Genomic DNA, 25,411 nt, shown 5'->3' with positions numbered 1-25,411 from the left:
TGTGTGTGTGTGTGTGTGTGTGTGTGTTTGTGTATCTCAAAAAAAATTGAGAAAAAATATACTGTCGGAAGGCGATCAGGACTCGTCTATTCTGAGTTTTATGCAGCTACTCGTGGCGTGCGATGAACATCGGTGCATAAAGTGGAAAGAAACAAAGTAAGTTTATTTAAGAATCACACGACTGCAACTATGTAGACTGTGTCTCTTTCTCTTCATGTAACGAACACTTTGTATTTTCTATGAGATGTTCTTCGTTTTGGAGAAAAGCGCCTGATAAATGAATAAATGTAAATGTATGTAAAATAATACCCGTAATGCAGAGAATCACGGGGACAGCAGGGGGCGCAGTGCTTAGAGCCGCCGTCTTTCCAGTCCAGCGACCCGCGTTCGAATCCCACCAGCGGTTGCAGCCCCTTGATCAGCGAACTTACCCTGAATTGGCACAGTAAAAATCACCCTGCTGTATATTTACACTGATAAGGCGGGAGAAAAGTGTCAGCTAAGCTATGAATGTAACTTAAAAAGAAGAGACAGAGCTCTATGTGTGTTTTTGTTCGTGTTTAATGAACCCTAATCGCTCCATTCAGAGACCCCCCCCCCCACTCACCCCCCCAGCTGCCGCGCGCTCCCTCCTCTTGGCGCGAGCCTCAGTCTGTAACTTAGCGACGCTCCGGCTGCGTGATCGAGCCCTTCCCGGACTCGCCGACCGGCACCGGCTCCCATCATCAGTGATCACCACCGTCCCAAAGGGAAAGTGAGCGGGGGGGGAAGGGGGGAAAGGGGAAAGGGGGAAGGGGGAGCGAGCAGACCCGAGCCGCGCGCAAGGAAGGAGCGCTGTCACCCCTCTCTCGGTGCCGTCCGGCTCCCAGCGGCGGCAGCGGGACCCGGAGCCCCGGCGAACGGCGCTGGGGACACGTGGCGAGCGGACGAGCGGTGCTGTTCCATAGCGGAGCTACAAAATGGTCCGCGATGTTTCCGCGCGCCGCTGATCATGGGGGGCCGCGCGCGCAGCGCCCAACGGCAACGAGTCTGGAGGACTTTGACTCGATTCGGAGCGTCCTGCTCTACAGGTCGGTACGGGACGAGTTCATGCGGACCCTCCGCCACACGTCGCGTCACGTCACGTCACGACTACTGTAAATTCCCGCCGCTCACACACACCGACGACGGACACGCGGTTTTCAGTTTATATATTTGAATAAAATATAAATGTAAATCGTGCACATCAGCATTCTATGACACATGAGCCATGTGGGGTACTGTTTGCTACTGTTTCATAGATTGTTAGACATCTGCGCAATAAAAACAACCCTAACCCCCGTACAGTATTACAATTGTTGCTTACTGAACGCGCGCACACGGTTACTCTCCGTTCGGGCAGCGTTCAGCGTGCCCGTTGTCAGGGCAACGCCAGGAGCAGCCAATCACGCTGCACAATTGCGGTCACGTGGCGACGGAGGAGAACCCGTATGTGGTCAATATGGCGAAACGTTAGAGCGGAGCGTGTGTATGGATGTCAAAACTTCGTGAAAAAAGAGAGGCGCTTCCTTTCGAGCGAATGTAGATGAACATACCATGGATTCTGACGAGATTCACGGAGGCGCCGTCGAGGGGAAGGACGAGGAGGAAGATGAGGGGGAGCCTGAGTCCCCCTCGAGCGGCTCGGACTGTAGCGAGTGAGTAAGAGGAGGGGAGTAAGAAGAAGAGGAGAGGAGGTGGAGCTGGAGGAGAAGGTTGAGGAGGAGCTGGAGGCGAAGGTTGAGGAGGAGCTGGAACTTAGTGGCGGAGAATGTTGAGGAGGTGGAGAAGGTTGAGGAGGAGCTGGAGGTGGAGAAGGTGGAAGAGAGGGTTGAGGAGGGGGAGGAGGAGGTTGAGGAGGAGAAGCTAGAGGTTGAGGAGAAGGTTGAGGTGGAGGAGGAGAAGCTGGAGGGGGAGGAGAAGGTTGAGGAGGAGCTGGAGGAGAAGGTTGAGGAGGAGCTGGAACTTAGTGGCGGAGAATGTTGAGGAGGTGGAGAAGGTTGAGGAGGAGCTGGAGGTGGAGAAGGTGGAAGAGAGGGTTGAGGAGGGGGAGGAGGAGGTTGAGGAGGAGAAGCTAGAGGTTGAGGAGAAGGTTGAGGTGGAGGAGGAGAAGGTTAAGGTGGAGGAGAAGCTGGAGGAGGAGGGGGAGGAGGAGCTGGAGGTGGAGAAGGTGGAAGAGAGGGTTGAGGAGGGGGAGGAGGTGGAGGAGAAGGTTGAGGTGGAGGAGAAGGTTGAGGTGGAGGAGGAGAAAGTTGAGGACGAGGTGGAGGAGAAGCTGGAGGAGAAGGTTGAGGAGGAGCTGGAGGAGAAGGTTGAGGAGGAGCTGGAGCTGGAGGCGAAGGTTGAGGAGGAGCTGGAGGAGAAGGTTGAGGAGGAGCTGGAACTTAGTGGCGGAGAATGTTGAGGAGGTGGAGAAGGTGGAAGAGAGGGTTGAGGAGGGGGAGGAGAAGGTTGAGGAGGTGAAGCTAGAGGTTGAGGAGGAGGTGGAGGGGGAGGAGGTAGAGGAGAAGCTGGAGATGGAGGAGAAGGTTGAGGTGGAGGTGGAGGAGAAGCTGGAGGTAGAGGAGGAGGAGAAGGTTGAGAACAAGATGGGGGAGAAGCTTGAGGAGGAGGTGGAGTTCGAGAGTTGGATGCCGCGTGAAAATTGAAGCCACGCTTATCATGCGCAGCGCAGTAAAATGACAGTAATGTGCTTTCGGCTCTAAAGCCTCAATAACGAGACACGCGGGAAGGTGCGTGAATCTGATGTACGTTCAGCCGTGTTGTGGGACAGCGAGGACTGGACAGCAGTGATTGTCCGCAGCGTGTACTTGTGTGCACGGTAACCCTTGACAGGTGACCGCGTGGGTGGGAAACACGTGATGCAGATCGGTGTTCGGTTGACGAGGAAGTCGGCGGAGCGCTTCGTCCATTGCCCTTCGTGGGTAAAATGGCGCGGCGCACGCCTGGGCCGCGATACGGGCACAGATAGGGACAGGGACAGAAACGGTGGTATGGACACAGATAGGGACGGTAACTGTGATATGGACGCAGACAGGGACAGCGGCTACAGCAGCACTGCTGAAAGGAGCTCTCTGGCTGCTGAGATGAAGACTACGGAGCCGCTTCTCCCCGTGCCGTCGGGGAACAGTCCGCTCGGAGTCCTCGTCCCCCATGTCCCTCCACCCACGGCAAGCGACGTCTCACTGGGAAGAGCTTCTCTGCCGCTCTTTCCTTTCGCTCCGTGTTTCCTGTCGTCCGCTCGTCCTCCGGCGGTCATGCGCCACGATGGCAGCGCGCCCCCGAGGGCCGAGTTCACGTCGTCGTCCTCCTCGTCCTCGTCCTGCGCAGTCCTCTCTGCCGTGTGATGACGGAGACGCGGAAGGAAGAAGAGTTACCGTTTACTGGACGCGAGACGGACGGTTTGCCGTGCCTCATCGCAGTTTTTGTTTAAACATCGGGGAAATGTCTGTTTCCAATTTGGAATCTCAACCTTCATAAATAATTATATGCCATTCGCCATCTTGAGAGAATTTATGGATGTGGTTTCCAAGAGTCCACCGCAGGGCTGCTGTAGCTTCATTTAGAGAAACAAAAAAAACGTCTCGGCGAATATTTTGGTTTCATTTTTTGCAAAGCTAGAACATTTCATTTCGGTGCCGTGTGGCTTTTCTCCACACTGTCTGCGCTCATAAAAAGAGCGTTTCCGTTGTTTTTGTCGAAAAACGCGCTGCTGCGTTTCGACTTTCCTTCCATCGCAGACTGCTGCGACAAGTTACGGAAACCGTTTTTCTCGCACAACCAACCTCTCCGATTCCCTACCTGCTCGTGGAACCTCACCTTTCTTTACGTTTGTGTAACGGGCGAAAACCTGCTCGTGAAATAGAGAAAAAGGTGTCCAGGGTTCCAGTGGCGTGACTAGTGGTGTGCTGGCTTTAAACAGGGTGCAGAGAGACGACGGAGAGAAACACACACTCACACACACACACACACACACACACACACACACACACACACACACACACACACACACACACCCTGATGAAGTGACATACGAATAGGACGCTAGGTAAATAAAAAGCAGCAGGGGGTGAGGGACTGACTCGTGGCGTTTTCAGGAGCTCCGGAGGGTAACGGGTGCCAAAGAGATGGATTTCAGTCCCGTCTTGAATGTTGAAAAGGTCTCGGCAGCTCCGAGGGACAGAGGGAGATGATTCCACCGCACCGAGGCCCTTAAAGCTTTTGGTTCCGGGCCCCTTTGAGCGGCACCACCAAGTGTCCAGAAGTGGAGGAGTTCTGCGCTCTTCCTGGACTCTAGGGAGGGATCAGATCCTGTAGTAGTTCATAACCACTCAAAGACCGTGCGTTACACACGTGTTGTTCGTTTGTGGTTTACTCTTTGTGCCGCCTTACTGCTTCTCCTCTCTGTGCCCTAGTGACCTGGAGCCTGAGTGGCTCGACGATGTCCAGAAGAACGGGGAGCTCTTTTACCTGGAGCTGAGCGAGGGAGAGGAGGAGGCTGCACTGGTTCAGTCCACTGTCGCTCAGGGACTGGCCACCAATCACGTGCGCTTCAGTGAGCAAGAGGCGGAAATCATCAGCGACAGTGGCAGGTGCAAGGAGAGCATCAAGAGGGAGCCCAAGCTGAAGAGACTGGTCAAGATCTTGAAGAAGAAGAAGAAACAGCCTTCAGAGCGGCGCGGACACAGCAAGCGCTCTTTAGGTTCAGGTTCGGCTTCCAGCCGAGGTGGCGCCAGCTCCTTGCAGCCCGCCTCCATCCTCAAGAACCAGGCTGGCCAGCGGTCCGGGGTGTCGGTCCAGCAGCAGCAGCACCTGAAGGAGGTGCGCGTCTACCTGAACCCGAGGCGGCTGGGCGGCTGCTCGCCCACTCCTGAGCGCGGCGGCCTGCTGGAGGCGCTGCTGGGGGTGCTGCACCGGCCCGCATCGGCCGAGGGGGCCACGGGTAGCGGCGGGCGCGGACAAGAGAAACTCGCGGTCCATGGCCTGGTGCCAAACAGCCCTGCCATGAAGTGCGCGCAGATCCTTGTTGGTGAGTGCGCTCTCCGCTTCTCCTAGCGACCGCGACCGTGCTGCTGTAACTCGCTCCGGTTCTGAGATTCTGGGTCCGACAGGAGCGCCTCTCCGGGCTTATTCTCACTTTTGCGGTAGATCGGCGCGTCCGTCATTTCCATGGTCTGCTTTTCGTTCCCGGTGAATCATTGGCTTCTTTTCACATTCCCAGTCACTCATTTGCAAGGGTCTCTGCAGCAAACCGAGCGCTGCTGTTTGCCCTCAGCGTGCGGAACTCTGGTGGACCGGTACCCCCGAGTCGGCGTTTAGAGAGTGTCTGCAGAGTGGACAGTGAGCGGGGAAATCTCTGAAATAAGTACCTTTATTCTGGATAAACATTGCGATGGAGCTGCAGGTCACATGCTCAGCTACAGGTTAGGAGCTCTTGGCAGCCTGTGCGAGTTCGATCACTCGTATGTGGACTAGAGCTACTTAAATATATTTGCACATGTAAACTTAAATTCACATTGAATTTTAGGCCTCTGAGAAGTGATGCAGTTGTGCTGAATCTTTCCTGTTGGACTTTGCCGAGAGAGCGCCACGCCCCTGCAGTGTGCCTTGGTAATCATGGCAGAGGAGCCCCGCCTCATGATCCTGCCACCTCCAAGCTGGATAGCGGGCACCACACAGGGAGGACTCATGTTCTCACACTCAGTGTTTTACTCATGTACCCAGATTTGGAATCATGAGCCATTAGAGCAAGTGTCACTCCTCAAATGTCACGTTGTTGTGTTTTTTGGCCCAGACAGGTATGGTTTTAATCAGGCGTACTCAAAATTTTAACTGCTGTAGTCGAGTTCCAGCCCTCAGAACTGGCAAAAGATAAATTCCAGAAATGCGTTTTACCCGAAAGTAAAATGCATAATTTCATCTGTGTCCTTAAGGTGACTCTCATTCATTCTTCCCTACATCTGGACCATAGGGCTGAGGATGCGAATGGTCTCCAGTGTGGAGGATTGACGTTGTCCTCTCTGACCCAAAGGGGATGTCTTGGTTGCCGTTGACGATGTGGACGTGACGCCAGAGAACATCGAGCGAGTGCTCTCCTGCATCCCGGGCCCAACGCAGGTACTTGCTGACTTGGTCCCGCGACCGCACTCTGACCTTGACCTTGAGTAATGCTGGTCGCAGTAAACGTTACAGCTCTATGAAAAAAATCACACTGTTCTGGCTCCTCGATTCAGGAACGCAGTTCGGTCCGGAAATCTCTTAGTAACTTGGTGCGAGACGCCGTCTTTGGTCCAGTGCCTGTACTTGTGCTTCTTTACCAATCGGGTGTATGGTGCGCGGTGATGACATGGCAAGGACTGTCTGAGGGACATGAAGGGACATGTTTTCCAGTGGACAGCAATTGGCACTTAGGTGTCGCCTTCCATGGGGGTGCGGTGGCTCAGCGGGTTTGGCCTGTGCCTCTCTGGTGGGTATGGGGTTCGAGTCCCGCTTGGAGTGCCTTGCAATGGACTGGCGTTCCGTCCTGGATGTGTCGTGTGTCCCGCATGCACAGTTACAGCGTGAATCGCAACGTCCGTGTTCTTAAGGCCTCCGAAAAAGACGCAGCGGCGCTTCCCGCGCGCTGGTGAAAAAGCGCAGCGGAAAGGAGAGCGTAGGAATTTGAAAATGACAGAGCGCCGCCCGAACGGATCCCGTTTGCGGCGCACAAGAGCTGCACTTTAACGGTTCCGCGCGCCGACCGCAGGAAGAGGACCATTACGCTGCGGCTCGCTCGCTCCCGCTCATTGGACGACGCGAGGAGACGGCAAATTGCACGGCGGCGGAGAGTCGGAGAGTTTCCTCCGCGACCCCGTGCGCTCGAGCGGGCTGCCGTGGACGTGACGCAGGGAGCGCGCGGAGAGCGGGGGGGCACGCGGCCCCGCACGCGACAACGCGCCGTTCGCGTCTCGCTGCCGGTTGACCCCACGCCCACCGTCGCGGGGGCCTGTGACGGCCGACCGCCTCTACGACGGGCGTGAACCGGAGCAGCTCGTAGCGGACACTTTGTAGCGGACCGCGGTGCGCGCTGCTGCTGCAGAGGCTGGCCTTGTATTTGGGCTGTGTGTGTGTGTGTGTGTGTGTGTGTGTGAGAGAGTGAGGCTGGCACTCAAAGCGTGTATAAAGTATAAACGCAGCAGAAGCGCGCTTCTTTCTCACCGACAGTCTTCGCCTTCCGGTACTTCTAGGGCCTGAGCGGAGCCGCGTTCCCCCTTAAGTTCTCGCCGAAGTCGACTTTGAAAAGAGCGACGCGTTCGTCGCGTCTCGGCTCGTGAACGCCGGGCGCGTAGATCCACCGCGCCGCTTTCTCCGTGAGATGGTTACGCCCTCCATTTTCCGTTGCTTTTACGCGTGCGTCTTTAGCACGCGCCCTTCTCCGGAGGGACGTACCGTGCGGCTCGGAGAAGAACGCGGAGACTTGGTGACATCGACAGAAGGACAGAGATTTGGATCCAGACGCGAGATTCTAGAGTGCTGTCCGTTTCTCACATACCGCGGTATAAAGCAGAGTAGCTTACACGAGTAGCTGCGTATAGGCTTTTCCATGATTACATTTACATTTATTCATTTATCAGACACTTTTCTCCAAAGCGACGGACATCTCGGCGAAAATACAACGTGTTCGTTACATCAGGAGAAAGAGACACTTAGATCTAGATGCGCCGATGTTCATCGCGCGAGTAGCTGCGTAAAACTCGCAATAGACGAGTCCTGATCGCCTTCCGACAGTATATATATTTTTTCTCCATTTTTTTCGAGATACACAAACGTTCATGTACAATACGGGTGTAGCCGCGTACAGGTTTATCGTGTATGATCACAAAGTTATGGTGCGTGAACATTTACGCCGTACATGAACTTAAGAGATGAGGGCAAAGTGAGTCCGGAAGAGGTGATTTTTGAGAACCTTCTTAAATGCGGACAGAGGTTCAGCAGTTCTGAGTGAGAGGGGGAGGTGGCTCCGCCAGTACCCGAGAACCTCCGTGCTTCACTTTTCTTACATGGGACCACCAAGCGAGCAGAAGTAGATGAGCGAAGGGGCCCGGCTGGGGTGTACCAAGGTTCATCGGGTCCCGTAAATAGTCGGGAGCAGTTCGACCGATGCATTTGTACACGGTAACCAGGGTTTTGATTATTGACTATAGGAAGCCAGTGCAAAGAGATGAGTAGAGGAGATAGATGGGAAACTACTAAATACTAAATAAATTATGGAAAATGGTTAAACATAACGAACATGTACGTGTTCATCAAGCAGGAGCTCAGTGAAGCAACCGGTTCAGGTGACGCACATATTTCTGCTGTTGGTGGTGCGCTGCCTGCCTCCTATAGGTGGACACGGGATCACGTGACCACAGTCTCTAGTGCTGATTGGACCATTTTAGTTTCCATGGGTCATTCCAGGTGTAAAGGAAGTGTGTGAACGGTCTCTGTCCAAGGCTCATGTGACTAAATTATCTCAGTTTTTGTACACAAATGACTCTGTAATGTTCAACATGTGTTGACAAGCGGAAAATGAACTTTTATTTGTGATACGAGTGACTTTCTCTACCTGTATCCGCACGCTCCAAACACACCTTCAAATGAGCGTTCGTGATCCGATGTGGAATTGAGCGATGGAGTGGGATTAGGGTGGGGATGATGATGATGATGATGATGATGATGATGGGGATGGTTGCACCGCTCGCCCCCCAGGTGAAGCTGACACTGGAAACGGCCTCCCCGTGCGAAGGCGCGAACTCGGGGCGCCCTGGCGGTCGGCCGTCGGCCCAGGTCGGCCAGCTGGTGAAGCTCCTGTGGGGTGAGGACACGGCGGAGCTCCAGATGTCCATCAGCCACATCCCGCACATCATCATGTACCTCTCCCTCAAGCTGGATTCAGAATCCAGCAAAGAAGAGGTGCGGCACGTTGTCGTTCGCAGGATCACGGCGACAAAAGGGCAGGTTGCGTGCATCGGGACAGGAAGTGCCGCCACCCGGTTCGGCGCTTAACATTTAAACATTTATGTTTTTACCTCAGTTGTTTATGCTTTTCTCCAAAGCGACTGACAGTTATTCACTCATTTTTACTGCAGCGGTTTAGGGTGAGTACCTTGTTCGAGGGCACTACAGCTGGAGGTGGGATTCGAACCTGTGACCTTTCGGTACAAAGGCAGCACTGCACTGCGCTGCCAGCTTATGAATCTGAGACCAAGATAGAACACAAGAAGAGTGACCCGCACTACCAACTCATCTGAGGTCCATTTACCATTTATAAAGTGTCTGTACACAGGGAAGTGTGCGTGCGTGGGAGAGACAGAGAGATGCGGATTGAATGCCAGCAATAGCCAAGCTGCTCCTTTTGTTTCGTGTTACCAGGGGAACAAGTCGCACTTCATTCAGCACTCAGTCTGTGTCTCCGTGGTCTTGCTACTTATAATGGCCTGTGTGTGTGTGTGTGTGTGTGTGTCTCGGGCACAACATGCAAATGTGGGAACTTGACAACAGTCAGAGGCCGGAAGGGAGAATATTGTTGCGTTGCGTTGCGTTGCGTGTAAAGTGGTGCCGCTGTGTTTCTGCGAACGGCTCGTCACACTTTACCTTTTTGTGAAAAAGTACGCGCTGGCGCTCGGTGTTTAGTGCAACACCGTCCATTCTTACACTTTACACTCGTCGGAGATCGTAATAATAGAGCCGAGGCCTCGACTTACTGGCTCGACTTAGAAACGTTACAGTCTTGGTAATGTTTGCAGTCACAACAGCGTAATAAAAGAATTCTCGGTGTACTTTCTGTGTGTAGCAACAATAAATTATAGAGAAAAGTCCGCACTGCCCCCCAACAGCTGGAGTTACTGCTCTGTCTGACTGCGCCTTGCTGCCCCTCATGGGCGGGAGTGGAACTGCAGGACAATTTTCCCTCCGCAACTGAGACTTTCGAAAATAGAGAAAGCGGTGAGGGGAACGGGGGGGGGGGGGGGAAAGGAAGGTGAACGTCTGCAACACCAAGTACAACGGTAACTTCTTTTCTGAACTAAAACGTTGGAGCTTTAGAGTTTGCATGTTCTGCCTGTGTCTGCATGGGTCTGCGCCAGGTGCTCTGGTTTCCTCCCACAGTCTAAAGACATGCTGTCCAGGTTCACCCATACTGTGTGAGTGACAGAGAGAGAGTGTGTGTGTGTGTGTGTGTGTGTGTGTGTGTGTGTGTTGTGTGTTGTGTGTGTTCCACTGATGTATGGATGAGTGACCCATTGTAAGTAGTCTATCTAGCAGTGTAAGTCACCGCGGTGAATAAGGCGTATGGGCTGACAGTAAAGCTACACAGAGTTCATTGGAAGTCGCTTTGGAGAAAAGCGTCTGCTAAGTGAATAAATGGAAATGTAAATGTAATGCTTGGTTTGTCCGGTTATGGTCTCACATGTCGGCACGGCTCAAAGGCCCTTTCCGCTGTTCGCCGCGGCTCCGAGGGCAGAGAGGTGGCAGGGCGGGTGCGGGGTGCTGTGTGTCCCTCCGAGAGCTGCGATCCCACAGTGACCGCAACGCTTCCGAGGCGACACCAGCGTTTCTCAGGCGAGAATGTGCTCTTCACAGAGGTGTAACTAGAAACGAGAGCCATGAGTGACCATACGGTCCCCTGACCACTACAGTGACCGCAGTGCTCCTGACCGCTAGATACTGACAGCGCTGAAAATGTCTCTTACTGCGGCGAGGCATTGAAACTCGGATGAGGCCACATTCCGCACCCCAGCGGGACTGATGGGGCTGTATGGCTGTACGCAGCAATAGAACTGACATCGGGTGTGACGGGTGAAGATGGGGAAAAATTACACGAGTAATTTTATTGCTCAGGGTTTAGGATCTTTTTCCCGTCTCTCGGTAATTAGACACTTTAACTGTCTCTCCCGTTTCTCCGACCTCAGTTGATGCTCCAGATGAAATGCGCTAAAGTGTCTGGCGGATATGTGAGACAGGTGCACTTGGACATACTAGAAGTTAGACATTTACTCCTGTCTTTACCTTAACCGTTACACCCCCTTGCGCCGTGTGATCCAGCGTCTGCGAAATGAATAAATGTAAATGATAAACATTCGGCACCACATCTAATTTGACTTGATGGACCCAGTGTTGTCCTCTGTGTCCTGTCCCTTTCAGCAAGAGATCCTCTACCTGTATCCTGTATCTGAGGCATCCGGCCAGCTGAAGGGGGTCCGGGGCGTCTTCCTTACGCTGTCTGACATGCTGGAGGGCGTTACGGGGGGCCGCATCGTCAGGTGAGCGTGAGCATGGGTGTGGGGGCCCCTCAGCTCCCGCCTCAACTTCCTCGTGTCCGTAGGAGTCAAAGCTGTCTGATGCCCCACCCCTTTCTCCATCCTTCGCTGTCCACAGCTCCTCCCTGCTGCTCCGCCAGCACTTGGTGCACGTGGGCTACTGGAAGGAAGGGGGCCACCTGCTGGTCGTCGGCCTGCCTGCAGAAAGGTGGGAGCCCTTCAGCGTGGTGCGCGGCGCCGTGGCCGGCCTCCAGGTATCGCTCACCTGTAACGCTGTTCTGTCGCTCCGTTCAAGGGTCCCGCTGCTCCAGCTGAGCACGGTGGTGGGGGGCGTGGCACGCACGCTCGCAATCATGTTCGGGTCCTTGGACAGGTGAGACCAGTCTAGTAATGTCTCATTCGATGAGGGAACAAAATAGCAGCATCAGCATCGCCCCGAGGGACTCGCCCCTAGCTGTGCCGCTGAGCATCCTGGGCTCTCGTCCCTTCCTGCAGGGCCTTCTGTGAGCCGGACCACGGCTCCCGACTCGACCACTTCTTCTGCCTCTTCTTCCAGAGACTCCTCCAGCCATCCTGGCTCACCGAGGCCCCCGGAACCCTTCCTCCCGATGTCTCCGGGGCCCTTTTCCAGGACGGGCTGCCTGGAGTGCGCTGGTTGAGCCTCCCCCCGGAAATGAAGGTATAGGGGCGAACACGGGTGGACACGTGCGAACGTCCAGAAAGCATCACGAGTGATGTTGGCAGCAGTTCAGTTCGTGGGCTCTGGACAGGCGTGTTCTTTGGAACTGGACAAGCGTGTTCGTAGGGACTGGACAGGTGTGTTCGTAGGGACCGGACCAGCATGTTTGTGGCGCTGCTGCCCCCTGCTGCTGATTCACCGTTGGGTCTTTGAACCTTGCCTCGGGCCTTGGGCTCCCGCTGGGCCCACGCTGCGACCCGGACTCGACCGGCGCCCGCGCACCTCCATGCAACTCACGCCGTGTTTAGCGGTAGCATGCATGGTAGCGCAACCTTAGTGAACCCCATGGGACCGTGCTTTACCATGGTATTGTTCTGCTGGAGCGCTGTGAACAGAACGTGTGTTGTTCACGTTTTAGTGTTATTCTCCGTTGACTCCTTTTTCCTCTCTAGGTGGAGATTGACACAATTCTGTCTGATTTTGAGTCATCAGACTTTGGAGAAATGGTGAGTATCAATATTCATAAAACACTTTTACTTCACATGTGGCTAACGCACGTGTCCTCGGCCACCGCTCTCCACAGTCGGAGGACTTCTTTGGCTTGCGCCGACTCTACGTCACGCTGGGCTCCTGCCTCTTCTACAAGGTGAGTCGTGTGGACAGGCACAGCGTAGCGGAGGGTCACAGCAGCTGGAAAACACACATGTTCGCTGGCCTGTAGCTGTTAGGAAAGGTGTCCTCAGCCGACGCCGTTACGCTGACAGGTCGGCAGGTGGTGTAGTGCTTGCAGCTACATTTCAAGATTCAAGATTTTTATTTGTCACGTATACAGTTATACACACATACAACCTGTAGTGAAATGTTAATCTAGTCAGCTCTGTAGACTGTGCAAACAAGACAATGTATTAAAAGAGAAAAAATATTTTACAAAGACAAGAGAATATACACACACACACATTTTCTGAACCGCTTGTCCCATACGGGGTCGCGGGGAACCGAAGCCTAACCCGGCAACACAGGGCATAAGGCCGGAGGGGGAGGGGACGCACCCAGGATGGGACGCCAGTCCGCCGCAAGGCACCCCAAGTGGGACTCGAACCCCAGACCCACCAGAGAGCAGGATCCGGTCCAAGCCACTGCGCCACCGCGCCCCCGTCAAGAGAATATAATTAAAGTTAAATTAAGAAAATATACAGGGAACTGAATTAAAGCTAAAATGTAAAAAAACTAAAATTGAGATTTGGGGAACAAAAAAAAAAATGTGCAGGTATCGAATATGCAATATGCAATGATAAATTGCAATGTGCAGCACTGATGAATGAATGACATTATGCCACCGGAGTCCTTAAAGTACGGGATGTGTCCATGTTGAGGAGTCTGATGGCCTGAGGGAAGAAGCCCCTCTTGAGCCTCTCGGTTCTGGCCATCAGACTACAGTAGCGTCTGCCAGATTGCAGCAGGCAGAAAAGTGAATTAGTAGGATGGGTGGGGTCCTTAAGATTCCAAGTCAGCCCTCGCTCTGCATCTCCTGGTGTAGATGTCATGCAGCGGGGGAAGAGCGGTCCCGGAGATGCGCTCAGCTAAGTGCACCATTCTCTGCAGGGCTTTGCGGTCTTGGGTTGAGCAGTTCCCGTACCACACCGAGATGGACTGAGTCAATATACTCTCTATAGCCCCGATATAGAAAGCTTTCAGGATCGCTGGGGAGATCCTGAATTTCCTCAGCTGCCTCAGGCGGTACAGCCGTTGACTGGCTTTTTTCACCTGTGCTTGAGTGTGATGAGTCCAGGTCAGATCCCACTCCGAGGTATTTGAAACTGCTTACTCTCGCTACTGGTGTCCCGCTGATCTTGAGTGGAGTGTAGGTCCGCTGCTGCCTCCTCCTGAAGTTGACAATTGGCTCCATAGTTTTGCTTATATTGAGGGAGAGACAGTTCAACTGGCACCATGATGTCAGTTTCTCCGCTGTCTCCTCGTTGTTGGAGATGAGCCCCAACACCACCGTATCATCAGCAAACTTGGCGATAGAAGTGGTGCTATGGGAGGACATACAGTCATATGTATAGAGAGAGTAAAGCAGAGGACTCAAAATGCAACCCCGTGGCACTCCTGTACTCATAGTGATGATATTGGACGTGGCCTGGCCCACTCTCACGACCTGGGGTCTGCTCGAGAGGAAGTCCAGGACCCAGTCACAGAGGGGGGGCATTTAGACCGAGGTCCCTGAGCTTGGTGGCCAGTCTATGGTGTTAAATGCAGAGCTGTAATCGATAAACAGCAGCCTCACATAATTCCCCTTGTTGCTGCCAGTGTGAGTGAGAGTGGTGTGCAGGATGCGGGAGACGGCATCCTCGGTAGATCTATTGGAGCGACAGGCAAACTGTAGTGGACGATATTATTAGGGATGGATGAGCAGATAGTGTTTTTGATGAGCCTCTCAAAGACCTTCACAACTAGCGATGTAAGTGCCACGGGTCTATAGTCATTTAGGCAAGAGGGCTTATTGCTTTGAGGCACAGGAACGATGACAGATTTTTTGAAGCACGCAGGGACCACAGACCGAGACAGTGACTCGTTAAAGATGGATGCGAAGAAGCCAGCCAGCTGATCGGCGCAGGATCTTAATACGCGACCGGGAATGCTGTCCGGACCGGCCGCTTTCCTGACGTTCGCTCGCTTCGGGGCCCTACGAACCTCGTCCTCCGATACGGTGATCGCGCGCTCCTCTCTGATGACGCTGCTTTCTTCCTCCGTCTTCCGCCGCGCTCGTCGGCAGAGACCGGGGCCTGCACGGCCTGCCTCAAAACGTGCATAAAAGTTGTTCGGCTCATCTGCCAGAGAAGAGTTAGAGCTCAACACGGCGGAGGACTTCCCTCCGAAAGCGCTCGTAGTTCTCAGTCCCGCCGCATGAGTCGGGAGTCGTTCGGTTGGAAGTGAGACTCCGCTCGACTCGTTCTGTACCGGTGACGTTTAGCAGCTTTTGCTGCTCGCCGGAGGGCGTAGCACGCTGCTGCTTTATAATCGCTCATATCTCCCGACATGAGCCCCGCATTATATGCCGCCGTGCGCGCATTCACCGCTGCTCGGATGGTTTTGTCCACCCACGGCTTCTGGTTGGAAAAGGTTTTTATTGTAACGGTAGCTGTTACTTCCTCGACCAGCATACCGAGGAAGCTGACGTCAACGGCGCTACACCGGAACATGTCCCGGTCCACGTCATCGAGCGCCTCCTGTAACGCAGCTACTGATTGGGCGGACCAGCGCTTCGCAACCCGCCTCTCCGGGGCTTCCTGAACGAGCCTTTGTATGTGTTCCGGTATGAGGAAGATGGCGGCCTGGTCCGATTTACAAAAGCCGGCAGCGAGTTGGACTCGTATCCCTTTCTAAATTGTGAATAGCAGTGGTCCGGTGTATTTTCCCCTCTGGTTGGACAGGAGACATGTTGGTAAAAGTTCGGCATGACCTCTCCGAGATTAGTTTTGTTAAAGTCCTCAGCCACATGGATGATGGCAGCGTCTGGATGTTTGTTTAGTTTAGAAGATAATCACTCGGCACATCATCATGTAGCTTAGGCAGAGCCACGTCCGTGTCCGCCTGAGGTGGAATATAAACAGCCGTAACAATGACCGTCCAGAACTCCCGAGGCAGGTAGTCTGGGCCTCACTTGATCGTTACGTGCTCCAGATGCGGCGAGCAGGAACATGTTCCCAGGCCAGGGTCACACCATTTGTTGTTAACCACGATGAAGCAAACACCACCACCGCCTCTAGTTTTACCAGCCGCTGCTGTCCTGTCCATCCGAAGAACAGAAAAGTTGACGGACGGTGTTACGGCTATGTCCGGTACCGAGGAGGTCAGCCACGTTTCGGTCAAGCAGAGGATCACGCTACAGTCTCTTATCATCATCATCATCAATGTCTCGCTGAAATCTTACCCTAGCTCGGAGATCATCCATCTGTTCTCACGTGACTGGACATTGGCGAGCAGGATACCGGGCAGGGGAGGATTGTGTGCTCTGGTCCTCAGTCTGTTGCGAACCCCAGCGTGTTTCCCTCGATGTTTTTTTTGTCGTGCAGCAGCAGCAACCCTAATCCCTGCGCCACCTGCTGTCATATTGCGACTGTACAGTTTGTTCATTTATATGTGTGTCTCTGTGGTAGTAGGACAAGCCTGTTTTTTGTGTGTGTGTGTGTGTGTGTGTGTGTTGTTCCAGGGCTACCTCATTGCGAACCACTTGCCAAAGGAAGACCTGCTGGATGTGTCACTCTACTGCCAACACTACTGCCTCCTGCCCCTGGCTTCTGAGCAGCGCATAGGCCAACTCGTCATCTGGAGGGAGCTGTTCCCCCAGCGGCGCTCCCCACTGGCTCCGCCCACCTCGTCTCCGGGCTACGGCAACACGCACGGCCGCTGCTTCCTCCTCATCGTGGGGCTGGTAAGAACGTGCTCTGCCCGGTCCAGGCCGCTGCAGCCAGCTCCACTCAGCCCACGTCTGACCCTCACTCAACCACTGCAGTCTGCTCTAGTCCAGTCAACTCCACTCCTTCCAAATTGCTCACCCTCAACTCCAGCAGCTCACAGCTAGGGGCAGCTGTACAGCTTGTGAAAGATGTGTCACGGCTGGACAACTCCCACAACAAACTCCGTTCTGCACGGATGAGTGTGGCTGTTCGTCACGCTGTGAGTCTAAAGCTGGAGTCGAACCCTGACCGGTCAGTCTTGTTGCAGGCACCTGACTGTAACCTAAGTCCAAGTGTCCCTCCGTTGTGTGCTGGAGACCAGTGATTCATGTTGTCCAGCGGGTCCAATACCCACCGCTGGCATCCAGCCGTGTTCCCTGCATCCCGTCTCTGTCCGACACTCACACGCCAGGAGAGGTCATGGAATTAGTGCAGGTTCTGTTACCATGGCGACTGAGGGCCTGGCTCCTGTGTGGTCCCAGGTGCAAATAGACTGAGCCCTAGGTGCTGCTGGAGGGAACACCGTCTCACCATCTCTCACTTTCTGTCCTCAAGAGGCACTTCCTGCAGTGCGTGCTGCTGGAGGCTGGCGGGTGTGCGGCCCCTGCCGTGGGGGATCCGGGGCCTGACTGCGTGTACGTGGACCAGGTGAAGGCCACCCTCCTGCAGCTGGAGGGGCTGGAGGGTGCGCTGGAGGAGCGTCTGGCCACACCCCCCATCCCCTGCCTGTCCTGTGCCGACTGGTTCCTGCCTTCACCCCGCGATCGGCTGGACACGGCGACAGCTTCACCCGTCTTCGGCAGGCTGTCCAGGAGGAGCCCGTTCACGGACGCTCGCGGTCGAAGGACGAGCCCCCAGCGCAGCTTGTCAGACAGCGGCAGCGAGGGCCCAGGAGACTCGACCCCCGACGTCAACAGGAAGCTGGGGGGACGTCGGGACTCGCTGGGCTCCGGGGGCTCTGACGGCAGCGGTGGAAGTGGGAGCCTCTTCAAGGTGCCCATTTTTCCAGCTAAGCTGCCTTACCGCCATATAAACGGGACCACGTGTCCGTGAGCAACCCCAGGCCTGCTAGCGCAGTGCTGAAAGCCACCAACAGAAAACGTAGTGCATTTATCGAGCACATACGGGATTGGCGGAGAAGCGAGTCCGAAAGAGAGGTCTTACTATTATTATAATGTTAATTGCTCTTGAACATCATAATGAAGCCAGAGTCCCCAACTCCTAATAGTTGGAGGTGCTCATATTTTTCAGATGAGTAGATATGAATCCTTCTGCAGTTATTTCTGCTGACACGCAGTCTTATGGGTGCATTTGGGCAGATCCCTAGGAAGCGGCACCCAAACCCTTTCTACCTGGGCACCCTGAAGAAAAGTTTGTCCGAGAGGGAGACCGAGGAGATGTACAACACCATGAAGTGAGTGCGCCGCAAGCTCCCCTTATTCCTTTGGGTCCTGGTCCTAGTCAGTTAGTTAGCAACCATGGGTATCGGTGACTTGCATTCAAATTGGCCAGAGCGGACAAGTAGGATGAAAGTCGTGCTGATTGGCTGATATGAGGCCAACGATGTTCCAAGCAGATATAAAGTGTATTATTTCTTTTAAAAAGTGGTGATGGACATGATGAGAGCTAGCAGTTACTGTTACACTGTTAAACTGTTACTGCTACCAGTAACACCGTTACATTATTGTGATACTGTTAGTTACACTGCTAAAGGTACACTGTTACACCGCTCCATATACACTTAGATTGTAATACTTAGTTACATTCCTAAAAGCGTTACACTGTTAAACTATTCTGCTGTTAGCTCTACTGCTACAGTTACACGGTAAAGCTATAACACAGCTATATTGTTACACTGTTCAGGTGTTATGCGGCTAGGTACTGTATAGTGGTGAACTATTATACTGCTAGTTACACTGCTGTAGTTCAGTGAACCTGTTAAACTGCTACACTGCTAGTTACAGTTACATTGGCAAGGTTACAGAGTAACTGTTATACCTTTACTCTTTTCTTGAAAGCAATACAGAAGATTTTTGGGTAGACAAGAAACCTGATACACCTTGAGTCACATTCGAACCAACAGCTGAACACACAGTTCAGGAGTTGTGAGGCACCAGTGCTACTTGCTGCTCCACTGTGCTGCCTAAGTTGAAATGAACAAGCATAAACTATTAAAGAGTGATATGTATGAGCAGTAATACACTTTAAAGTGTGAAGCTCCAGCTCGCTCTCGCTCTCTCTCACACACTCACACACACACACACTGACGGGGCGAACCTCAAATTCAATCCCAAATCTCCTCAAGTGAATGTAACAAATTGTTTTTAGGGAAACGCATAGCACGCTTGTGCCAAAAAGACCAGCATGACCTGCAGTCCAGGGGTCAGGCTGCTGTGTTTGTGACAGTGTCACTGTGCTCCGCAGGCTCACTTCGGGGGCAGAGAACACGCTCTTCCACTACGTGTTCATGGAGACAGTACAGGGCGTGTTCATCGCTCCCACCCACCGCGAGGTGGCCCAGCTCAGCGGCGCCATCCATCCACAGCTCATCCGCAACTTCCACCGCTGCTGCCTGTCCATACGGGCCACTTTCCGGCAGAGCTTGGCGTCTTTGGTGAGTTCTGCATGGGCGCGCACACACACCCCCCACACCCATGCACACATCAAACATAAGAGTGCAGAACCTTGTCATGGGTGGAAATGTTTGCCAGGAGCTCAGCTGCCCTTTCAGGCTTCCAGTTGACATCTAGGTCTAGATTCAGAGCCCCAGCTGCAGGGCAGCAACTCCCATCCGGTGGAGTTTGGTGATGTTTGCCAAGACAGTACGTGAACAGTGTGTGATGAGGAGCAAGCCGTCTATTTACAACTTTCATCTTACACCTGCTCAAAGAAGCCCGGATTGACTCCCACCTATTACTGCAGTACCCTTCATCAAAGCACTCACAGTATTGTGAACTGGGGTTCTCTGCTGTTCTTCTCTTTGTCTCTCAGTCCACATACTTGTGTGAGGGAATGAGCTGAGCTTGTTGAAGTCTTCCTTCCTCACGATTACCATGTTTGTACCCATGTGCAGGAAAAGTATGGTGGAGATGTTCCTCAGGGGGCTTGTGGGCTCGGCCTGGTGAAGGAGCACGGTGTCCTGTTCCAGTGCAAACCCGAGAACTGGACGGACCAGAAGAAGCCTGCACCCACCATGACCTACTGGGTCATCGGGTGAGTGAAAATAATACCATGTAGGTTGCAGCTCAGTGAGAAACAGAAAACAGAACTGCAGCTGTGGGGGAAAACAAGTGGAAGAGGAGCGTTGACTGTTCCCCGTCGTAATGTCATCATTTCATTCTCTGCTTGTCACTGATTCTGTGTGACACATGGGGGGGGCTGCTGCGCGCAATAAACAACAGGACATTGAACAGAACCCCCTTTGAAAGCCCTGCTTGTGTTGCAGACGGATGATTCTGGATCCAGTCCCTCAGGAATTCTACGTCTGCTTTCATGACTCCGTAGCAGAGCTGCCGGTAGAGATGGCCTTCAGGCTGTCCTTCGGCTTGGCATCCTGAGGAGTTCAGTGTCGCTCACACAACTACAGACACACAGTTTGACGTGCAGATGTGACTCTTCAACTAACTGTGCTTTAAAACACTCACTGGAGCCACATGCAACCCCACCGTTCCCTCAGCAAGACTCCTAGTTTCTCTTGTATCTATCTCTACAGCCTACAGTGTAATTATAAAACAAGAAAAGTATACATTATTTAAATTGTACAGTAATATCCTCTCAAAGTTTGTACGTATAGTATTTTTTTGGATTTCTACAAAACTTTAATAAACTTGTAATGTTCTGTACATATGTGCCCAGCGTATGTGAAAGAAATAACTGACAGACATTTAAAATCCTTCAAAGAATTAAACTGGGTGCTTCTTTTTAACTGAAGGAACTGATGCCCGAGAGCGCAATGCAACTTGTTGTGCTGACATTTCATGGCGCACACAACTTGTTTCTTTCAGTCCATTACAAAAATAAGGTCATGATTTTCATTGTTACATCTTTGCCAAGCTGAGCCCCTTAAGCGCCCAATTATAAGTAAATAAATACATGCCATCAATTTATACAAGCTGACTTGAAACAAAAGCCACTGTGCCATGTAACACAGATGAGATGTGCCTGACAAGCATGCACACTGTGTGCAGACGCACCACAAGGAGTTAGGCTCACGCCATGCCCTGAACAATGAGATTCTTTCTGTAGCACTCGAGGCTGCAGAGGGGCGTCCCCGTCTTTGAACAGGAATATCGCTTCAGCTTGCAGCAACCAGCCACGCCGCAGCTCACCGGCACAGGTGGAGGCTGGGATGCTGCTGCAGCAGGAGTGGCCACGCCCACAGGGAAGGAGATAGTGGCGCCCTGGAAAGAGTCTGAGTAGCGGATCATGGGGCAGAGTGCCTGACGGGACCTGCGCTCCCGCATGCTCTTGATCTTGGTCTTACTGGTCTTGGTGAGGCGCTCGATGGTCTGGTTCTTGTTCTCCTCCGCCTTCTTGGCAGCCTGTAGGCGGCGCTTACGGGCACGTTCCTCCCTCTTCTGCATCATCTCCTCTGTCATAGCCTTCTCCTTGTAGCCCATGGGCAGCTCCAGCAGTGGCTGGCTCTGCTGCTTGTGCAGGAGTGCTTTCTGTAGAGTGACACAGACAACACGAAGTGAGCCAAGCAGCTGATGTGGGGCCACAGACGCCCTCAAGGGCGGAACGCAGAGAAACCAAATGGCTGTCTCTCATGGGCTTTCAAGGCAACCTTCAGATGAACGCACTATACTACAATTACCCAGTTATCTTCCACTTGGTGTAAACGAACGGGCCATTTATACCACAGACTGAATACATACAATACTACAAGAAGCAATCATACTTTCCTGCCACTGCCCTTTCCTCAGGGCCAGCTATCAAAGAAATTAACAATGTTTTTGTGTGCTCTTCCATATTAAATTTTTAAACTTTGCCTCTTAATACAGACAGAATAAATTCATAACCACCCACTTGTGTAGACTCATTTCTGACTTCACAGAAATCTCAAAACTTTAAAAATATTAACGGTCTCCTAAAGAATACATCTCTTGTTTTGCTTCCAGTCCACCTACATTAGACAAAGCCTGAAATTATCCAAACTTAAGTTGCTGGAAAACACTAACGAGTGATACAATATAGAATATAGAGGACTACTTGACTATGAGATCAGTTATGCTGATACGGCTGCTTTGCATACATTCCGCTGAACAACGAGTACAGCTGGATGTTTAGTGGCTTTCCTCCTTGTATAGAGAGCATTGCACCGCCACGTTGTGAGAGTTCAGCACTTCACCTGTCGGGCAGTCAGCAAAGACTCGTCAATCTCCTTCTTTAGCTCCCCGTTGTCATCCAGCTCTCCTTTCTCCAGGGCATCCAGCCACCTCTCCTCCTCATCCATGGTACCTCCAAGGAGGGACTCCGTGTCCATGTCAGGGAGTGGAGAGGGGTCCAGGTTACTGTCTTCATCTGTGGCACAACACAAACACACTCACATCTTGCGTGCAACAATCCTGCTGAATGGTGGTAATACTGGAGTCCTGTTTTGTTCTCTCACTCTTGGGGGTTTTTTTTTAATAAATATTTTTCAAATAATCCAACAACACTCCCTGGATACAAAGGACTAGAACCTGCTTGTGGTTTACAGTGCTTTCATAAGATACTTCTCTATTTGCATGCCACAATCAAATCCGACCCTCCGCAGGTAATGTTGCTAGATGGAATGCAGAAATTAGTTTAGATTTAAGGAAACCAAGGCTGAAAGAGTAGACTGAGCAGAGCTCAATATGCTCCACAAAAATAGAAATGCAGGGATCTTGAAATTAATTTTTTTAAACACAAGACAAGAAAATGTCTGCGCCGGTATCCGTCTTTAAGAGGAGATCAGGCTGGCCACAGCTGTGTGTGCCAGATCCTCACCTAGCCAGGCTCGGTACTGCTCAATGGGGACTCCCTCGGTGGGCTCGTCATCGTCCACATCATCCACAATCATCAATGGTGATGGGGAGCGAACCTCCTCCGGCACCACAGTAAAGGTTGGAACACTGATGAAGGATAAGAGGGAGGGGTGGCATATTCTTGGTGAGAGAACCACTGAGGGGACTAGAAGCACATAATCTCTCAAAGGATTACTTCCTGCTTAGTTCAGGTAACACCTATATTTTGTTGCTTAGCTGCCACTTTTTTCTAAAGCCATTTATGTGGCAATTTTGGTTCCATACCTCAATCGGGGTACTACAGCAGCCCCTCTGCTGGAAACTGAACTGCAAAATCTACAGCAAATTACAAGGCAAACCAAAGACTCTGTACTGTGTTTACATGTTTTTACTGTTAGTAAACCAATTCTTATGATGCACTGCTGAACACGAAAGCCTCCCCAAGACACCTAATTGCACTCCTGTGCTGCTCAACTCACCTCTTGGTGCCCAGAGTTTGTCCCCCGAGTTTGATCTTCAGCTTAAGCTGAGGCTTCACAACAGTGCCCGAGTCAGACTCCAGAGCCTCAGATGAGAAGCCATGGCCCCCATCCATCCGATGGTGCTTCTTCTTGTGCTTCTTGTGTTTTTTGTGCTTCTTCTTGTGTGCATTGTGACCGCCAGACTCATCTCCTGAACAGGAGCAGTAGTGAAGTCAAGAACACATCTACAGAGCGATGTCATCCTGGTGCTGCTATTATCTGACCTCATGCTTTTGTCCAGAGCTGTTTGTATGTTTTAACAATTTAATCAGTATAATACTGTACTCAAGGTTCCTATACTGTACTTGTGTTCAGAACCTGTGTAACAGTACTACAGGAAGGTCTCTCTTGCGATTCAAACTACAATCGTGCTCCTGTGCAGGGTCCAGCTGGCAGACTGACTGCATCCTGCTGCATCCCACTACTGAGCGCCACCATGTCTCCTATCAACATTGTAGCTCAATGTGTCTAATTGCCGTTCAAAGCCTTCGAGAGTTAAGTATGATTGTGGAAATTTTGGATCACATTCAGTAATCATTTTGATACAACCAATTTAAATGGAACACTGTCTTTGCATAACTAGATATAAAAATATGTTTTGCTGCATCATCTGAGTTGTACATGTGCATCTTTTGTGGTTGTGTTTTTGTTGTTTTACAGTAAATGGGTATTCTTTCCTATGTGCCCAGTAGACTTAATTACAGTTTCAGTAACGGGAACTGCACAGTCTGACCGCAAGACCCTACAGCGAGTGGCAAGAACAACTGAAAAGTTCCTCTTCCCACCATCGACTCATCATACAAAAACTGCTGCATCTGCAAAGCCACCAGCATTTTGGACGACCCTTCTGACCCCTCTCATGGACTCTTCATCCTGTTGCCATCTGGTAGAAGGTGTATGAGCATCTGTGCCACAACCAGCAGACTCCGCAAGTTTCTTCCCGAAGGCAGTCAGGCTACTCAACACCCTGCTGCCGCCCAACGCTCACCTGGCACAGTGAAACAGCGAAGCCAGCACTACGCTACACCACAACTACCTACAGCTCACAGCCATGTCCATGTCCACATCCCGTCCTGTGTATTTATTTACTGTCTTGTGCTCTGTGAGGGGGGCGTGGTGGCACAGTGGGTTTGGCGTGGTCCTGCTCTCCGATGGGTCTGGGGTTCGAGTCCCGCTCGGGGCGCCTTGCGACGGACCGGCATCGCGTCCTGGGCGTGTCGCCTCCCCCTCCGGCCTTGCGCCCTGTGCTGCCAGTTAGGCTCCAGTTCGCCACGACCCCCTCTTGGGAAAAGCGATTTCTGAAGTGAAAGTGTGTGTGCGCGCGTACGTGCGTGCGTGCTCTTCTGTGTTGCACCACCACGGTCCATCGTCTCCAGAGAAATTACATTTCATTCCACTTACAAGCTGTATATGACAATAAAAACAACTTAGTTGAATAAGTACATGGATACTGTAGTATATTAATCATGTAATATACTGTGTATATCCAACTGTCTTACAGCTGCAATAAGTACATGACGATACTGTAATATATATTAATGTAATTAATATACTACTCGAACTGTCTATCGATGTTTGCTTCACCTTCATTTGTGTTTACTGTTAATTATTATACCTGTTTGTTAACTATGCGGTAACAGAGTAACATTAATGATTAATAATATTGGTTATTAACAGAACAGAACACGCTCTGCTCATACATAGTCGGTCGGTGGCTGAGTCTGAGGTAAACTTAGCCGCACTAGCTCATCATGATCATCATCATGACATGTCAGGCGAGTGAGAAGCAGGAAATTATTGTAAATCCCGCGACTCCTAAGTGTACGTGTCCGGAACATTGATTCCTCCGCACACGCGGAAAGTGCAGCTATAACCCCGAGTCTCTGAGGCGGGCAGCGTGGCCGCACGATACGTGCAGGCGCGCCGGAGATGAGCTCGTTTCCGCGAGTAGAGCAACAATCGAGGCCGAGGCTTCGCTGCGGGGCCTGCGCCTCGCTCCCCCTGCAGCTAAGCCTAACGACCAGCGCCGCCGCCACAAACACCGCTGCGTTCTCACCCGAATGGTAGCGCTGGTGAATCATGTCTTTCTTCTTCCCCATTGACAGCGGTGTCCGCACCGAGCAGGAAAGCCGCAGTGAAGAGTCGCGCTGCCTTGAGCTACATGGCGGCTGCCGGTGGCGCGCAGAGCTCTCTCTGTCGTCACGTGTCGCGCGCCGAGCTCTTGCGCCGGTGTCTTGCGCGCCTCCGCGGTGCTGCTCAGGGGGATCAGCGCTGCAAAGACCGAAAACTAGAACTGGCTAAACGCGCACGAACCGCAGTACCACTTCTTATTGTTACCCTTCACGGGCCTTTGCTCAGCGAATTGTCCGCTAAGGCGGCTCAGCTGGGAAACGCCGCCGTAAACTCGCACACAACGAGGGATTTCAGCCCAATCTGGCAGCTCGAGCGAGAGCCAGCCGCGTGC

At 52.4% G+C, this 25,411-nt stretch overlaps 2 protein-coding genes across 6 annotated transcripts; one reads left to right on the top strand and one right to left on the bottom strand.

Annotated features, from left to right (window-relative positions):
• Positions 1 to 785: 785 nt before the first annotated feature.
• Positions 786 to 24,024, top strand: intu (inturned planar cell polarity protein). Of its 5 annotated transcripts, none has more exons than XM_029256859.1 (16): positions 786 to 1,070; positions 4,434 to 5,047; positions 6,050 to 6,135; positions 8,749 to 8,952; positions 11,182 to 11,300; positions 11,416 to 11,505; positions 11,593 to 11,670; positions 11,793 to 11,976; positions 12,429 to 12,482; positions 12,560 to 12,622; positions 16,190 to 16,411; positions 16,992 to 17,429; positions 17,756 to 17,850; positions 18,861 to 19,050; positions 19,510 to 19,649; positions 19,882 to 20,278. In XM_029256859.1, the coding sequence occupies exons 1-16, from the start codon at positions 970 to 972 to the stop codon at positions 19,991 to 19,993; spliced, it is 2,790 nt and encodes a 929-aa protein (XP_029112692.1). In that variant the 5' UTR covers positions 786 to 969; the 3' UTR covers positions 19,994 to 20,278. The 5 variants fall into 5 exon arrangements, with proteins under 5 accessions (XP_029112692.1, XP_029112696.1, XP_018585803.2 ...); XM_029256863.1 differs by lacking the exons at positions 786 to 1,070; positions 19,882 to 20,278 and adding exons at positions 1,448 to 1,676; positions 23,330 to 24,024; XM_018730287.2 differs by lacking the exon at positions 786 to 1,070 and adding an exon at positions 1,448 to 1,676.
• Positions 20,330 to 25,381, bottom strand: ino80b (INO80 complex subunit B). Its single transcript, XM_018730286.2, has 5 exons — positions 25,004 to 25,381; positions 22,906 to 23,098; positions 22,410 to 22,534; positions 21,787 to 21,959; positions 20,330 to 21,103 (listed from the first exon to the last, which is right to left on the bottom strand). Exons 1-5 carry the CDS (start codon positions 25,044 to 25,046, stop codon positions 20,645 to 20,647), a joined length of 993 nt encoding a protein of 330 aa, XP_018585802.2. The 5' UTR covers positions 25,047 to 25,381; the 3' UTR covers positions 20,330 to 20,644.
• Positions 25,382 to 25,411: the final 30 nt, after the last annotated feature.

This window comes from Scleropages formosus, chromosome 1 (genome assembly GCF_900964775.1).
Source record: "Scleropages formosus chromosome 1, fSclFor1.1, whole genome shotgun sequence".
NCBI classification, from domain to species: domain Eukaryota; kingdom Metazoa; phylum Chordata; class Actinopteri; order Osteoglossiformes; family Osteoglossidae; genus Scleropages; species Scleropages formosus.
The sequence above is the reverse complement of the archived record's forward strand: the minus strand, read 5'-3'. Positions and strand labels throughout refer to the sequence as shown.